Raw genomic sequence first — 18,755 nt, forward strand, 5'->3', positions numbered from 1 at the left:
GTCAGACTCTTTATCCATAATCTTGAATGAAAGCCATTTGGGGTTTGATAGGGGCAAAAATTCACACAAATAAAATACTTTTAGAATCTCTGGAATCAGACAATTTGGGAATTAGACAGACCTGAATTTGAATCTCAGCTGCAATATTTATTAGCAATATAACTATAGGAAGCCACATAAATTCTCTTGACCTCAGCTTCTCTAGGAGACACGTGACTTGTAGGGTCAGTTTAGTGATAGAACCGACTGTAGTTTTAAGTTCATGGTACATAATCAATAAATGTTATTTATTATTCCTATCTATTTCCAAGTCCCTATGATAGAGAGGAGAAAATTGAGGCCTTAGAATTGAATAGAATTTCCCAAGGCCATTCTTTTCACATCTAGGTAATGGACATTTGCTAGGTTCGTGATTAAGCATCATCTAGCCATCATTTGCTTGGAGGACTTTTTTGGTGAAAACTCATTGTATTTGGACTCACACTGTTTCGTAAGGAGGGCTGGAGAGTCCATTATGTCCTTGCATTGATTGAGCTCACTACAACCTTCAGTTCCAACTGAGAAATTTCCTGTTCCAACAGAAGCAAGACTCAGTCCAATCAAAGAATCTGGGTGAGAAATGCAATGGAAAGAATTTTCCCCTATCCTAGTTTTTAGGAGTCCTTCTTCCTTTCTATGGCATAAGAGAAAAATCAGAAATATGGACACCACTAAAATCTTTATAAGTACCATGTTCTTTAATTATATTGAAATATTTTGTTTATGACAAACAATTTACTATTAATATAATGCAATTCTGGTGAGCTTTAGGGCCAACTTCACATCTAGACAAGAAATACTCCACATCTTTGCAATTGTGAATTGTGCTGCTATAAACATTCGAGTGCAGGTGTCTTTTTTATAGAGTATCTCTTGTTCTTTTGGGTAGATGCCCAGTAATGGGATTGCTGGATCAAATGGTAGATCCACTTATATTGCTTAAGGTATCTCCATATTGCTTTCCACAGAGGTTGAACTAGTTTGCAGTCCCACCAGCAGTGTAGGAGTGTTCCTATCCCTCCGCATCCATGCCAACATCTATTGTTTTGGGACTTGTTAATAAAGGCCATTCTCACTGGAGATAAGTGATATCTCATTGTGGTTTTGATTTGCATTTTCCTGATGATTAGAGATGTTGAGCATTTTTTCACATGTTTGTTGGCCATTATTCTATCTTCTTTTGAGAAGTTTCTCTTCATGTCCTTTGCCCACTTTTTGATAGGGTTGTTTGATTTTTCCTTGCTGATTTTCCTGAGTTCTAAATAGATTCTAGTTATCACCCTTTATCAGATGTGTAGGTTGTGAAAATTTTCTCCCATTCTGTAGGCTGTCTGTTTGCTCTCATGACAGTTTCTTTGGCTGTGCAGAAGCTTTTTAATTTGATCTGGAAACAACTGAAGTGCCCATCAATACATGAGTGGATTAATAAAATGTGGTATATGTATACTATGGAGTACTATTCAGCTATAAGAAACAATGGTGATATAGCAGTTCTTGTATTTTCCTGGATAAAGCTGGAAACCCATTCTACTAAGTAAAGTATCCCAAGAATGGGAAAATAAGTACCACCTGTACTCACTAGCAAATTGGTTTCACTGATCAACACCTAAGTGGACATATAGGAATAACATTTATCAGGTGTCAGGCAGGTGGAAGTGGGGAGGAGGGGATGGGTATATACATACATAATGAGTGTGATGCGCACCATCTGGGGGATGGACATGCTTGAAGCTCTGACTCGAGGGGGTAAGGAGGCAAGGGCAATATATGTAACCTTAACATTTGTACTCCCATAATAGAATGACATTTAAAAAAAATATATAGTAAAAAAAAAAGAAATACTCCAAACACAGGAGTGAGTAAATTTTATAATAAGTAAAATTGATACATAAAATAAATAAAGTTAGATAATAAATCTCAAAGAAATTGCATAGTGCCATGGCAGTGCTTCATACAGAAGATAGGATTTAAGGAAATCTTATCAAAGTAGGATATAAAAGTTGCACATATTAAAACTTTGACCAGATGATTTATTTTCTGTGGGAATTTGACTACTCAGTGAATAACAAAACAGGGTCAGCTAGAAGTGTTTACCGCTCAGTTACTGAAGATAGTGGATAATGGATAATTAACTAATTGGATTCCTAGCTAATTAGAAGAAATGGAGAGTACATGCTTAAAATTTTTCCCTTACTGGGAGGACCTGACTTGCCCTGTGAATATGCTCAACTGAGCTGTGCCTACAGATTGTTCTTTATTTTAACTTCACTTTATCCATGACTCAAGCTCATCTCTATTTTGCCCTCCTATAGGAGTCTTACCATATTACCATAACATTTTATTCTTAACCTGTCAGAAAGTCAGTCATTTATTATATCCCAAAAATTTCAAATTGGTTTCAGTTATGTTTTTTGAAACAAAACCATATCCTTTGATGTGAATAATTTAAGGTTCTATATTTAAAAGGCATTGAATGAGTCATAATGGTAAACAAGAAGACCCTTAAGCTAGCATTTATACCTCCTGCATGTGAAAAATTAAATGGATAATTTCTACCCACAACAGATTTATTTCTGTGGCAGAGAATTTTAAAGAATTGATTTAATTAGCTGTAACTATGCTCAGAAGCATAATTTGAAATGCTGTTGAATGAATGAGGAAAGTATTTTCAAGCATAGGGAAAACCCTCTTAAAATTCCCTTTTGTTTGTTATTCAGCAAATGTTTATTAAGCACCCACAGTTTGCATGGCAATGAACAACATAATGAGATTCTAATCTGGCACCCTTCTATTCTAGCTCTGGTAGTTAATTGAATGAGTTGAATGAGTTAATCTCTTCTGCTGTCCATTCACAGTATGTGGGGAAAGACTATAGAAATTAAACAAATGAGTCAGTCTGAAAAGAAATGTGAACATATATATTTGTGTTTCCTTTTGTTTTGTGTGCTAAACACAGTTTACTACCTACCCACCCTTTCTATTTCTTTAGGGGCTTAGGAATTTTAAAAAACCTTATCTCACTTAGGCAGTGAACTATATGCTTAATCATGAGTTTCTAATTTGATCTGGAAAGTGTTTATAGAGGTAAGAACTGCAATTTGTAAAATTTTACAGATATAGAAAGAAAAACAGCAAAGTAAATTTGGGCAGATAAGGGAAAATGTATTGTGAGGGGTTGTTTCCCTTTGAAAAGTAATTTTAGACTTAATAATATAGAATAGGTGGTACATTTTAGAGATGGACATTAGAACTCATCTAGGACACTGGTGAGTGTCCTAGATGAGTTTTACATTAGAGTTACTGAATTTTTAAAAATATAGATCCTAAATTCTCATCTCCACAAATTCTGATTCAGTCAGTCTGGAAGGGATTAGGAGGGGAGGCAGGCATACATGTGTTTGCAGAAGTTCTCCAGAAGCCAAAGGTGAAACCCACAGATCTAGTACAGATTGACATTTTTGGTATGAGGTTTCTGAGGCCTTGAAAGAATAAGTAGCTTACTTAAAGTCAACACAGCTTATAAGCCTTGGAGCCAGGCCTAGAACCATAGTATCCAAATTCCCAAATTGGATCACTCTTTGCTAAACCAATTGGCACCATTTCTACTTCACTCACATACAGATTGAAATCTAATTAGCAATAAGCAGTAGCTAGAAAGTCCAAGACTAACTATAACCCATGTCACAAGCAAGTCCCCTTCTCCTGTATGCTTCCTTTTCTCACTAAGCACTAAATAAGTATTCAGATAGTTATGATGACACTATAATGAGTATGAAAGACTTCGTTTATTTGAAACTTTTGTACCCATAAAATATATCATTCATATTTTAAGGCAAAGAAAACAGATTTTAATATTTGAATCTGAGTCCAATTTAAGTCTTCAATATTTAAGTCTATATAACTGAGCACATGGAAGTACTCTGATGTCAGGCTGGATTTTCTTGGTTAACTTCTTTATATGATAATAACTTTAGGTTAGCTTCTTCCACCAGCTTCTCAAAGCTCCTTGCAAGTAGAGCCCCTGTCCAACTTCATAAACTGTCTCCCAGCACCTAGTACAATGCTTGTCATAGAGGTAACACACAATAATTAATGGTTGAACAAAAAATCCTTTATTATATTTTGTTAAGAAATTAGACAGAATGCCTTGAGTCAATTTGTGTAGGACAGTATCATATAAATAAAATTATTAGAGAGATGACTTTATAAAGTAGATTTACAGTTATGTTTTATAAGAGCTTTGGCCTGATTTTTGTGATATACCTGGGATTATTAAAGGTTATAATTAATGTATTTTATTGGTAACAGTAGGTATATTCATTAATAAGATCTACCAATGTATCAAATAAATGAGCCTTCTGTTTTCTAGCCTGATTTTCCTAGAGATCAGATCTAAATGGTGAAGGATAACATGTAGTGTTTGGCAATTATTCAGACTTGCTATCTCTCCAGCTCAAATTCCAAGTCATTGCCAGGTTGCAATAAAATGTTCAGCCATGTTTAGGGCTGGCCTCACCAGAGGTACCATATCACAATAGGCAATCTCAATAAACCAAAGGCCCCACAGACTCTGTTAAATTCTCTTCTTCATTTTCAGGCTGCATGTGCCTCCCACAGAGAGAAGTGGCACATGAGTACTAATCTAGCTAAGTGAGCCATGTAGGGGTGAGGGGAAACTTGCGTTTTCCCCAAAAGTTCACGGAAAGATCAACTCATGATAAGGCAGATTAATAAGAGAAAGGTTTACTTACCAATATCATGCACATGGGGAGAATCACAAGAGTGGTTACTCAGTATCCCAATGGAGTTCAGATATTTTTATACCTATCTTTTTGAAGAGGAGGGGAAGGGAAATGCAGAGTACAGGTAATTCTGTTTAGAGGTGACAAATGGTGCTAGGGAGGACAAATGGATGGGGAGACAGATTGACTTGTAAATGATTCTTTTTGCAAATTACATTAACCTGAGAGAAAGATATTATATTTAAAATAATTTAAGCCAGATCTGTTTGCATTCTTGCTTTCCTGCAATATATTGAGATAACAGGGAGAGGAAGTAAATTCAAGTGCCCCCTTTGATCTTTTGATCAGGTCAGTCCAGTTTATACAGATAGAGGAAAGGTCAGTCCTATTTATGCAGATAGAGGAAAATCCCCTTCCAGTGCTTTTTAAAATCTCCAATAGCCTTTAATTCAAAATATTCTTTATACCAAGCAGTCATATTTTGGAGTGAAATTTCCTGAACTCCTTCAGCCACATGGAAGCCAATCTGTCCTTCCTTCCAGGTTCTGCAGCTACTCACCTGAGCATATATACTATTAGGTCATGGAATATGAAATGTCTGATTTTGAATCAAAGTTTAGCTTATTATATCTCAAATAAGAAGCAGTAGAGTTAATCAAAGTATGTGTCTAAAGTGTTGACACAGCTTTGCCATCATTAGGGTAGCTAGCTTATGCCAGCAGCAGAGAAGCCCAGAGAGCGAGTAGTGATGAAATCGTGAAAGGCGTTTTCCACAGATTGTTGAGAACTGAATATTTTTCCTTGCAAAATGTGGTTCAAAGCCTGGAAGAAGTGGTAGTCAGTTGGTGCAAAGTCTGGTGAATAAGGTGGATGACAAGAGAGTTTCCAAGTCCAGCCTCTGTAGTTTGGGCAGCACTGTTTTTTGCAACATGTGGTCTTGCAAGAGGATTAACCTATCTCTGCCGACCAATCTCAGCTGCTTAATTGCAAGCATCCTCATCATTTTGTCCAGTTGGTTGCAGTAGACATCCGCTGTAATTGATCGATCAGGTTCATGAAGCTATAGTGGATAATACCAGCACTGGATCACCAAATAGTTACCATTAGCTTTTTTTGACAAATATTCTGTTTTGGACTGTGTTTCGGCACTTCATGTTTATCCAACCATTGTGCTGAATGTTTGTGATTGTCAAAAAGAATTTATTTTTCATCACATGTAACAATAAGGTGTAGAAATAGTTCGCCTTTATGTCGTGACAGCAAAGAAAAGCAAGATTCCAGACAATTTCTCTTCTAACCCTCGTTTAATTCATGTGGTGCCCACCTGCCCAGCTTCTTTACCTTGCCCATTTGTTTCAAGTGCTCCAATATCTTTAGAGTAGTAACATCAAACCTTGCTGCTAATTCACACATAGGTTGGGATAGATTCGCTTCCACTAGTTTTCAGCTCATCATTATTCATCTTGGTCTCAGGTCAACCACATGGCTCACTTTCAAAATTAAAATCACCAGAATGGAATTTCTCAAACCATTGACATACTGTGCATTCATTAGCTACATCCTCCTCAAACACTTCATTGATATTTTGAGCTGTCTACACTGCATTGGTCCATGATGGAATTCATATTCAAAATTAACATGAATTTTTGACTTGTCCGTGGTTTCGCAAAAATTGCTCTAAAAAAATGTGAAAAATAATCACAAACCAAAACACATGTTTGAAAGACTGAGGATGTACCTTCACAATAGGGGGGAAAAAAACAAGAAATGTCAAAGATAGCAACCGTCAAACTTAGTACTTAAGGAAACAGGACATTTCATACTTAATGACCTAATATAATATAATCTACCCATTCTGAAGTCCTTGCACTTCTCTTTAAACTGCATGCTCTCTCACTCCCCATTTTGCACATCATGAAGTATAATTAACTGAAATAGCTCTTCTCACCTTTCTTACCTCCCTGGGGATCTGCTATTGAACTTACAAAACTCATTTCAGTATACAAAATACAATTTGTCACTGTCGTACTACTTGAGTTATAGTTAAGCTGTCATTCATATTATAAGTCCTTCATTTAGTATACCTTTTATATGTGGCTGAAGGCACTACTGACATACAGTAAACATTGATGAAATAAAATTAATATCAAGTTTTTCTTGTCTTTTGGGAAACATAACCATTATTATCTGGAAAGATAAAGAGTTTAGCACTTCTGGTAACTCAAAAGAGTTGCACAGTATTGTGGAAGGCAGTAATCTAGTTACAGAAGATGATTCAATTGATGGCTATTTACAGCTAAATTGTTATGAAGCAGGTCATTTCAATCCCACATTTACAACCCCACCATTGGACTCCCTCTTTGACCCAACCACACACCCGGATCCCATACATTTGTCTCTAAGGCTATTTGCCATTTATGCTGAGGAATAAATACAATTTTTCAGTCTTTTATCTAATTTATATAGAAAAAATCAACACAAAATATCACTGATATCAGCTAAAATGACACATGTTTAAATATGGTAGAGATGATTCACTAGCCAAATAATCAATGTTAAAAATTGACACAGGAAAAAATTAGCCATAGTGAAAATATTTACACCAAATAATGAATATTTAATCTCTGCTATATAACTGACATGAACTAGAGGGCTGGAGGGGAAACAGGTGTACATTTAAGGGGTTCATATTTGATTTAACATTAACATTAAAGCTAGTGTTAATGTAGGAACTGGGCTGTGAACAGGCCACAATACTAGAATTTCCTAACTCAGGACCAGGCACACAGCAGGGACTCAGTAAATCTTTTTTGAATGAATGAATGAACAGTCTTCTTCATAGATTTACAGAGTAATACTGGGATTTGGAGAACTGGCTTTAAGACAGTCTGTTTGAATCTATGGATTAGTACACTAAATTTTGGAAAAGTCAGTACTGAATATAAGTATTTGTTTGTTAGTTCATTAAAATGACCACAAAGTCATTATTCTTACCCTTAATTTCTCAGCCTGAAAAGTTAATGAACTGTATCTGTTCCATGAATAATTGAGTTGAACTTGAAAAAGAACTCCCTATTCCAAAAGCCTCCCACACAACCAGTTAACTGTGATTTATCCTTTTACTTTTGAAAGATTTTAAGCATCTTCCATCTAACTTGACTGACAACCAATCTGTGCTTCCTCTGTCTTTATTCTCCTAGGAAGAAGATGTTACTCGTGAAAGTCGTTTTAATTTCAGTGGTTATGGGATGGGTCACTGCCTCCAAGTGAAAGATGGAACAGCTGTCAAGGCCACACCTGCCAACCCACTCCCACAACCCCCAAAAGATGCAGATGCCATCAAGAAGAAGTTTGTGGACCGAGCAAAAAGAATTGACACGATATCTCGAGCTGCCTTCCCATTGGCCTTCCTCATTTTCAACATCTTTTACTGGATCACATACAAGATCATTCGGCATGAAGATGTCCACAAGAAATAGATGTGCCCTACAGACCTGGGACCTTCTTGCCTCAGTATTGTGCTTGTAAATACACAGTGAAATTGTCTTTATATCACTTTGATGGAGGAGAAGATTGAGGGAGGGGGGAGGGAGGGTCATAGGGGTGGGTTACCTGGCACCTACATGAAAAAAGACAAGTTATGCAGGCAATGAAGAAAACTGCATAAAATTAAGGTGTTGCAGAATCACGTGAGCATAATTCCCTTCCATAGTCTTTAGCATTGTTCTTTCAGATGACGCATCAATCAAATATGATATGCAGGGTCAAGTTCTAGAACGCTGTTTACTTTTTTGGTTTCGTTCGGCTTTGACTAATTCTGGTACTGACAAGTTAGCTTAAAACACACACACACACACACACACACACACACTCCTCAAAAATGCTTACCATCTGACCATAGTGACTAGCCTATAGTGAGTTGAGGACCAAACTTTTTCAGGAAAATGCTGCCTCGTTTTTAAAACTAGCCTCCTAAGCTACATTCTTTACAATGTCTGTAATTAGTGTTTCACCTGAGAAATCCTTTTTCGGGTTGTAAATTATTTCTACTTATCCAGAAAACAACAAATAAACACCAATGACAAAGAACAGATTTCTACATTACTGTCCGTTAGTTGTGCATTTTAATATTATTTTTCTCTCCTGGATGTAAATTTGGAGTTTATGTATCATGTAATTGATTTGATAGTATACCCTCTTTAAAAAGTGCTCATTTTATTTTAGATCCAAGTTAGCACACTATATATCTTTTTTTTGCTTTGGCTATACTTATGTGCAACTTCAAGTGCCCAAGTGTGACTTAGCCATTGCAGCCACTCTGCCACAGTATTTATGGAGATGGTGTGTCCTGAACAGTGTAGCTCAGATTAGCTTGAACTTTCCATTTCTGCTCTCATTGTAGGTGTAACTACTAGTCCTAATGTCGACTGATCCATGATTTCTACTGTCAATCCAAGTGAATATCGTTTTCAATATCCTTGACTAACTTAAAGAATTTTGAAATTGTACTGTGATTTTCATAACCTGTTGCCTTTTTGGTACCAGAGCTACATGGTTTGAATTCTGGCTACATGTTTTAAGTAAGAAAAAAAAAAAAAAAAGACGTATTTTTGCTTACTCAGATAAAAGACAACCTGTAAAAATATAAGGAAATAATTAAATTTTACATGTGCTGTAAAAGGGTTATTTAAAAAAGCATTTGTTTAATTTCAATAAAGCTAAGTGTGCCACAAACTTATCTAGAAGCTTTCTATTTTTGCATTAAAATGTAAATGATTTAGATGACAATGGTAACTTAGATTTTTGTATTTGGTCTTCATCATAAGCTTGACACATTTATAGAGCTATTATATTATTGATGTTTATAGTATCCCCATGAAGAAAGAAAAAATACATTATTCTCATTGTAGAAATAGGGAAATGGGAGTATTAGTAGCCATTGTGAGAACAATATATAACAACACTGGGTACTTTATATGAGACGTAGAAAGTACTGAGGAATCATAAAATCTTAAGGTGAAAAAAAAAACTTAAGAGACCAACTCATCCAGCTACCTATCCTGATTTTTTCAGGAATGGAGTTTCAAGATGAAAGAAAAATTCTGACAGCCCCAGTGAAGTAGAGGGAACTCACCTTGATGCTTGAATGTTTACCTTAATCAAAGATATTCATCATAATAGGGAGATGTGGGTTCATAAGTCAATGCTTATGGCCTTTTAAACCTATTCAAATATTGAATCATTTCCATAAAGAGGATTATTGCAGAATGGCTAAAAGCATGAATTTTGGAGATGAGAGACTAGCTCAGCCACCTGCCAACAGTATGATTGGGAATGAGTTACCTGACTTTTCTGAGTAGTTCCTGTTTCATAGAGTTTCAAGAGGACTGGCTGATAAAAAACAAGATAAAGCGAGTAGCATGGTGTCTAACACATAGTAAATTCTCAATAACTAATTGATAATAAAATAATTATTGCTATGCGCAAGAAGCTTCATAATGTCTAGCCTTGGTGAGTTCAATGATATGCTTTTTGCATCATTCCTAAACCAGTATTTCTGTCTTATTGCTCATTCCTTTCCAAACAAATAAGGTGAAGTGTTTGTTTTCAATTCTTTTTCTTCTTCTGCAAAACAGTAAAATTGAGGCCTCCCAAAGATGGGCCTGACCCCACAATATTCTAGGAAAAACCCTGGATGCTGTATATGGCAGGGTGGGGAGGCAGTTTAGGGAGAAAAGCCTAAGTTAACTGGTCATATTTAATAAATGCATGTACCATATAATTTTATAGGAGGAACAATCACCCCATTCAAAAATTGAAAAGAGATTCACCACATATCTGCCAGTCACTCAAGTAGGTAAAAGCATCCTGGATGTCAAGAGGGCTTCTTGATTTTTCTCTGGTTCTAGTCTACATTCAGTGGAAAGAATTCTTAAGTGCATTATTTTGGATTATATAAATAAGATAAAATCTCAGAGAAAATATTTTGAGTGCCACATATTCTGATAAAACAGATAATCCCCCTATAATGGTGCTGGAGATTTTATTTAGGACATTTTTCTTTTGCAATAGTATTTGAAGCAGCCAGGCACAGTGGCTCATGCCTGTAATCCTAGCTTTCTGGGAGGCCGAGGTGGAAGGATCGCTGCAGCTCAGGGGTTCAACACCAGCCTGAGCACAGTGAGACCCCATCTCTTATCCCTAGAAATAAGAAACAAAAAATAGTATTTGAAGGAATATAGTTTAAGAGCAAAATTGTGGCTCTGAAGAAGAGATCTTACTATCAGTTTTCATTAGATTGGAAGTTTCTGGAATAAAGTGGCTATGCTTTCATTGGTTTTCCATAATGCCTGCCAAAGCTGGAATGCCCAGTGGATATTATTACTATTGCTAGAAAAATGTTGGTGAAGGAAGATATGCTGTGCCTGTTGACAAAGTTATATAAGTTTTCCCCAACCCAGAAATCACACAAGGTAACCAACTACTGCTACCATTTTTCAGATAATGGATTACTGGGGGATTTGTCTTTTAAACATTTTTCAATTTCTACCATTTGGTTTTAAGTACTTAAGTCTTGAGACTCTTTATGGCATTCTCCAATACCTTAGCTCTAAACAGATGCTACAAACCAGACTGGCTGTGGATTTTTAAAAATACTTCCAAACAGTGTTAGCATTAAGCTCCTCATCTATGCCACTGAACAGAACTGCCAAATTCTGAAAGCAAAATTTCCAATAAAGATTAAATGAATATCATTTTACATTTCACTTACTGCATTAATATCAAATAAGAAGATTCTAACCAAAACATAGCACAAAATTCCATATCATATGATTCACAGCTTTGGAAATGGAAAAAAAATCTATTCAGAATTTTTTGTAGGATTTATTCATTGCCTACTTTAAGCCTGAAGCCAGTTTGTGGGATAAATCTAAATCATGTCTGCCAGATATTCTTTTTTAATGTTTCAACCTCTGCTCTAAACTTTTTCTTACTTTCAGCAATTTGTGTTTGGTTTTTAAAAAGTATAATTTGAATGATTCAAGCCATACATATTCTTCATAGATCACAAAGTAGAAAAAGTAAAGATAACACCACAACTTCATATTCATATAGTGCTTTGAAAATATCAACATGTTTAATGTCTGCAACAGCATTTCATTCTAACAATCGTTCAAGGTGGCAAGATTACAAAGACTTAATATCTACCCTTTGATCAATAGATAAATAGAAACTCCATGAATTAAATGCTTCACCCCAAATCACCTATCATATTAGAGGTTGAACATCCAGCATGATTTGTCTCTTAACTCGTGAGACTAGATAATTTCACTATATCCACACTAAGAAAAGAAAATCCTGGAAAATAACAAGTCATGGTACCACTGACCCACGCTCATGGATGACAAAAATAAACTGGCAAAGGAGGGTATACTATAGAATATTTCCATTGAGAATGCCTAAGAGAAATAGCTCAAAATTGTGCATACAGAGTTGAGAACATCTCAAAAAGCTGTTATCTCATGTAATTGAATGGCTTAAAAGATACTGGTATTGAAAAAAAGACCAATGAATTTCAGTTTCAAAGGTGTTTATTTCCATTTTTGAAGGAGGAAAAATGACCTTCACTTTGTCACACATGCTCCCACATGAGAAACAAGGCACTATTCCTACTCTGGTACAAATGCAGTTTTAAAATGACAAGTAATATAGCTCCCCTAAGCTGAGGGCAGTATATATTAGATTTTTTTAGACTACAAGCCGGCACTTAGAAAGGACATTATCACATTGGCACAAATGACTCATAAATAGGTGAATATATCTTCAAAGAGGCGAGCAAAGTTCTGGAGTGTTCTTTGTAAAGAACCAACCTTTGTAAAGAACTAGCCACACTAGCCTTCCTATGGTAGGACCCAGGGCTGCTCATGGAATGAATAGCTTGGCCACTCCTCATGCAAACTGAAGCCTCACTAGAGGCACCAGGTCCTCAAAAATGATGGAACCAAGGACAAGGAGAACCTTCAAGTGAAAGCATCAGGACTAACTAAGAGTTCTTCAAATTCAATGGATTATCATTTTTAAAATTATTCCTGTTTCTTAAGGAGAAAAATTTAGGACAGGATAGTGAGAAAGGGAGAAGAGATAAAGGGAAGACATCAGCCAGAAAGTTAATTTTAAGACATAAATAAAATCATGTCACTCTGCTTTAACCTCCAGTGACTCCTGTCTTAGAGGACAAACAAGAGTCCTCACTGGGGCTGCATTATCTGATCTGCCCTCCCCTCACCATGCTCTCCCATACCTTCTCCCTCCAGGCATAGTAGCCACCTTATCAGTGCTTAAATATGCCAAACACAGTTCTACCACAGCTCCTTTGCACTTGCTATTTGTTCTTCTTGCTACCTCTTTCCGTGAACCAGGGGTTGGCAGACTTTTTCTGCAAAGGACCAGGTAGTAAAAGGTTTAGGCTTTGCAAGCCATACAGTCTCTGCTGCAACTACTCTACTACTGTAGTGCGAAAGCAGTGTTCACAGACAATATGTAAACTAATGGGTGTGGCTGTGCTCCAATAAAACCTTATCTACAAAAGCAGGTGGCACACCAGATTTGACCAACAGGCTGTATATTGACAATCCTTGCTCTAGATGCATACAGGGCTTATTTAATTACTTATTAATAATTCAAGCCTCCACTCAAATGCCTTCTTATCAGAGAAGCCTTCTCTGACCACCTTGTATAAATTAAGTACCTCCCAATCATTGAGCTCTTATTGCTGCCTTATATTTTTCATAGCATTTTTCACTTTCTGACAATTGATACACACTCCTCTCTCTCTCTCTCACCCTCTCTTTCTCTTTCTCTCTCTCTCTCTCTCTCTCTCTCACACACACACACACACACACACAGACAGTTCCAGATGAGAAAGTAGAAACTGGTTCATTGTTGTATTCTCAGGATCTAGATCTGTATCTAGTACTTAGTAGGTGTTTAATCAATATAGTATTTGTTCAATGAATAATTGAATAGTTACTATTTATTGGTGTGTTAATTGAGTGTTTTCATGGGAGGCTTAGAAATTGAACTAAGGAACCTAATATTACTCAATTAAATAAGTCTGTAACAATAAAGGAATTGCATTAGATAAACATTTTCCAAAGTGTCTTCTGAAAAACACTGCCTCTATAGATAATTATGGGTCTGGCATATTAGCAGTCCTGCCTGGATTGAGTCACTGTAGTTTCATGACTTTTATCCAAAGACATGTGCATTCTGAGATGTGGGCAATCTAAGAAGTACCCCAGGGGATCTCCTGCATTTTGGACATTTTCTCCATATCCCCACTATGTAGTAGCAACTCAATTTCCCCTAAATAGTCAGGATCAATCACCCCAGCTAGTGTAGTATTGCCTGATGACTCCCTGGCACGAGGAGGCCAGAGTGCCGGGTAGCAGTCTCAGTTTCTCAGTGAAATCACTGTTGTATCACCTGGAGGAAGCAGAAGTAGATATTCCAGAAAAGGTTGCAGACTTGAGGTTTTCTATCTAAATATCTTAAAGCACAGTTTTCAAAAGATAAAATCATGACTCTCATGCAAATATAAAATTAACACAAGTCAAAAATTATATCTAGCTAATCAATAGATTAAAAAAACTAAAATGTTATAAAACATTTGAGAAGCTAGGTATTTATAAGCAATGTTAGGATAAGTTTCCTGGGTTAGATACAAAACTGGCTTATGTCTAACAGGGTGATAAACAGTAACCTTTGTAGTTATCTGTTCTTTGTGTAGAAATTATTTGCATTTCTATTGAACAAAATTCTACAAGTTCACCTCTGCCTCTACAGAGTGGTAAAATATCCTAGTCAAGCCCAGCACTATACTGAAAGAGCACCTGTAAACTTTTTTGCCTAATTCCAAGTTTCAGATCATTTTTCCGACAATTACAATTCAAATGTAATGCTTAACTATCATCTGACTATGAATATCATACTTTAATAGGACCAAGACCCAGAGAATTAAAGTGACATGCCCCATATTACACAGCATGTTAATGTACCTTTGAGCTCAAAACACAAATCCCCTGAATTCTGTCCTGGTTCCTTCCTAACTACTCCCATGAGCTTTTTTTCATATATCCCAGGTACAGAGAATTATGGCATTTTTCTCTCCTTTAAATTATTCTATCTCCATGTGATTTCTGCCCATTGTTCTGGAAGACGGGTGTCATAGACGTAAAGGCATAGTTTATGGAGTCACTTCTGTGTTCAAATTCTTCCTCTGTCTTTTATTTACAGACTATCCTTGGGAAAAGCTTTAATGTCCTGGGACTGAAGATATTGTAAAAGATAATAATACCTACCTTATACAATTGTAGCTGAGCATAAAATTGATTACTCCCCACATTTAAAGGATACTGAATAAATATAAGTTCTGATTTCCCTTCCCATCCACCTTTAATTAATATTTTATTTCACTAATGATGCCATTCAGAAACTATCACCTATAAGTGGAGTCTATTCCTGTATGTTCTACTATAACTACTGTAATTTTAAATCATCGTCTAAATATCTAAAAGGCTGGTTGAAATGAAAAGATCACATCTAGAGACAGTATGAGCAAACTCCTTTGGTAAAAGGCAACAACAAAGATTTTATTATTTCACTTTGACCTAATACAGAAAGGAAAACATTTTCCTGATTGAAATGTTAAAAAAAAGCTTCAGTTGACACAAGTAGGGCCAGCAGGGGAGAGGGGGAGTTATTAGGAGGACTTTTGCTAAATATAACTAATATTGATGTAGCACCAGTACAGTTTACAAATTGATTTCACATAAATTCTGCCAAATCATCTTGTGAGCACAGGGATGGTGGCCTTGGGCCAGTTTTTCTCAAAGCCTCAATTTATTCTCTTGTAAAATGGAGAAGTATAATGGTTTCCCATCAGAGCCTAGCACGGAGTAGGTCTTCAGTACATGATAACCGTCATCATCATCACCACCATCAGGTGTATCACCACTACCACCACAACCATCATCATCATCATCATTACCTTATGGATAAGGAAGCTGAAAATACACAGTTAAGGGACACTGTCACAGAGATGGGTCCTGCTTTCAGGTACTAGTTATGTGACTCTAGGCAATGTTTGTAAAATAGAGGTGATGATATTTGCTTCACCTCTCCATCTTTCAAGGCTGCTATGTGAATTAAATGATAACATGAATGTCAAAGGTATCTGAAAACTATTCCATGGATTATGAAAGTAGGGCACAGGGAGGTGAGGAAACTTGCCAAAGGCATACACATCATAAATGTCACAGCCAAGACTTAAAACCCAGGGAGTCTTTCTGCAGAACCCATATTCTTAGCACCACATAATATTGCTTCCTCAATAAAAGAAATTACCACAGTGGAATAGATGCTATCACCCTCCCCTCTCCAACAGTTATACTCCCATCTAAGACTTTCATGTAACATTTTGTATATTTCTGTTTTGCAGATATTATCATATCTTTTTAAATCATTCATTTCCTTATCCATTCCCTCAGCTAGCCTATGAGATTTGTTTCCTAAGGCTGCTATAACAAATTGCCAAAAACCAGGTGGCTTAAAACAACACAAACTTTTTTTCTCACAGTTCTGGAAGCTAGATACTTCTGGTGATTCTGGTTGTCCCTCACATTCCTTGGCTTGTAGTTGCATCATCACAACTTCTGCCTCCATCTTCACATGGCCATTGTCCCTCTGTGTGTCTGTCTCTAAATCTCCCTCTCTTTATAAAAATATTTTAAAGGGCCCACCTTAATCCAATATGACCTCATTTTAGATTAATTATTATATGTGCAAAGGTCCTATTTCCAAATAAAGTCACATTCTGAGGTTATGGGTGAACATGAATTTGGGGGGACACTATTCAACCCAGTATAGGTTGAATTAAGCACCAATTGTGTCTAATTTTGTATAGTCTTCCTGACACCTAGCCCAGAATAAGATATATACAGATATAGCTTAGTGGTTGAGAATATAGGCACTGGAATAAAATTGCCTTGGATCAAATATTCATTCTGCCTTTACCAGCTGTGAAACTTTGGGCAATAGTTCCAAATGCTCTATGCCTCAGACTCCTAATGTGTAAAATAGTTAACCTATTTCACAGAGTTCTAATGAGATTTAAATTAGTTAATTCAAGTCAAGTGCTTAAAACAGTAACTAGCCCATAACAGGTGTTCAACAAATATTATTAGCATTATTTTTAGACAAGAAATACAGTATTTGTTAAATAACATAATGAAAGCAAGAAGTGCCAGAAAGCACTAACAAAAGCCTATATTTAAGCTGTTAATATTATAAAATATGTCCACATCAGTCCTTTCTCTGTGCATAGTCTTTTTAGAGCATCGACAAACATGCAATTTAAAAGACAGAAGCGCTATTAGGAGCGAAGGAGGTGAAAAGGAAAAGGCTTGCCTTCCCTTCCCCCTAGGGGGAGAAAATAAAAAAGAGCCATGGAGAAACAGTATTATTTCTAAGGGACCATGCCAGGAAAATGGAATTTCTTTTCTGAAAGTAGAAGATTAATACCTGGAGGGTCTAAAATGTAATTATGGTATTGATCTCAGGAAAGCCTTTGATGGATCTAACTTTTTTTTTCTTTTGTGGTCTCTGGTATCGTTAAAATGCGCTCAAATGTCAGGTCCGCAGACTGCAAAGTATCTGAACAGCACACATCAAGGCAGGCAAAAAGATCCTGTCAGTGGGTTCTGGGAGGTATCTCTCAAGGTAACATTCAATGTGTGCCAGCATGGTTCTCTCATACCATGCAATTTTCTCAATGGTTTTGGTAACTGATTTAACAAGCTGTTAATGAAGAGGCAAGGCAACTCTAGGTTGCAAATCAACCTAAAGGTACTGTGTCCTAGTTCCATCCATCCTGTGGGATGACTACAGGGACAGGAGGACCTCAAACCTCAGGATTGGAATAAAGTAAAGCTGATATTACATCTTTCCTCTCTAGCCCCGCTGAGAAGATGACTCTTTTTAAAATTCTAGCTATACCTCCTGTTAAAAGATAAACTTAGCCACATTAAAATTTTAAAGAGTTTATTTGAGCAGACAACAATTCATGAATCAGGCAGCATAGAACCACAAGTGGTTTGGGCTCCACCTAAGTGACACAAGGAGAAACTTTTATAAGCTGTTTGTGGAAGTTCAAAGAAAACATTTGATTGGTTAAAGTGGAACAGTAGCCTCAGAGTCCCTAGTTAAATGTTAGTTGGTGGTTTCTTCTTAGTGGTTAAGCTTAAGTTTCATTTCCTAGGATATGGCCATTTGCTGAGTTGGGTTTTGGTTTGCTTAAATGGGAACCCAGGGTGCTAGAGCCACCTCAATCTGATGGCTTCTCAATTGATTATTGTCACACTCCTTAGCTACTTTCCTTCCAATCAGTTCGGAATCCTGCAACTGACACATTTCCCACTTGGTTAGGCAAATGCACGCCCCAGTGTTTTACCAGGAGGCTCTGGCTGTCTCCAAGCCCAGTAAAAGCCTTAAGACTAATGACTAGGAACTCTGGATTTTTAAGAAACATCCTTAACAACTCATCATTAGAAGACTTTCCGACTGGCTGTGGGGAACAAGTTGACAATGTGCTGGATAGTTTCAAATGATTGGATCTTGTCATTCTAAGATGAGAATGAGAAATAAGGCTATAGAGGAAAAACAGGAATGAAAATAAGAAGTTTTTTATGCCTGGTTAAGGATCTTGGGATTTATCTTGTAAACAATGGAATGCCATTACAAGGTTTTAAGATTGACTTTGCATTTCAGCACATAATTATGGCTACAGAGTATGGAGGAGATCAGAGGGGGATGAAAGGATGAAAGAGGGTTGATCTCCAAAGTTTTGAAATTAAATATCTCTGTTGAAAGCTGACAAAATCCATCTACTGATGAACATCATTTGAGCAAAGGAGA

The 18,755-nt window shown here is 36.5% G+C and overlaps 1 protein-coding gene across 1 annotated transcript in view; it reads left to right on the forward strand.

The window, feature by feature from the left end:
• The window catches only part of GLRA2 (glycine receptor alpha 2), a 193,856-nt gene extending 184,350 nt beyond the window's left edge, over positions 1–9,506 (forward strand). The window contains exon 9 of the mRNA XM_012784787.3: positions 7,982–9,506. Within this exon, the coding sequence (XP_012640241.1) occupies positions 7,982–8,260 (279 nt within the window). The 3' untranslated portion in view covers positions 8,261–9,506. The remainder of the gene's footprint in view (positions 1–7,981) is intronic.
• Positions 9,507–18,755: the final 9,249 nt, after the last annotated feature.

Source organism: Microcebus murinus, chromosome X, assembly GCF_040939455.1.
Source record: "Microcebus murinus isolate Inina chromosome X, M.murinus_Inina_mat1.0, whole genome shotgun sequence".
Lineage (NCBI taxonomy): Eukaryota > Metazoa > Chordata > Mammalia > Primates > Cheirogaleidae > Microcebus > Microcebus murinus.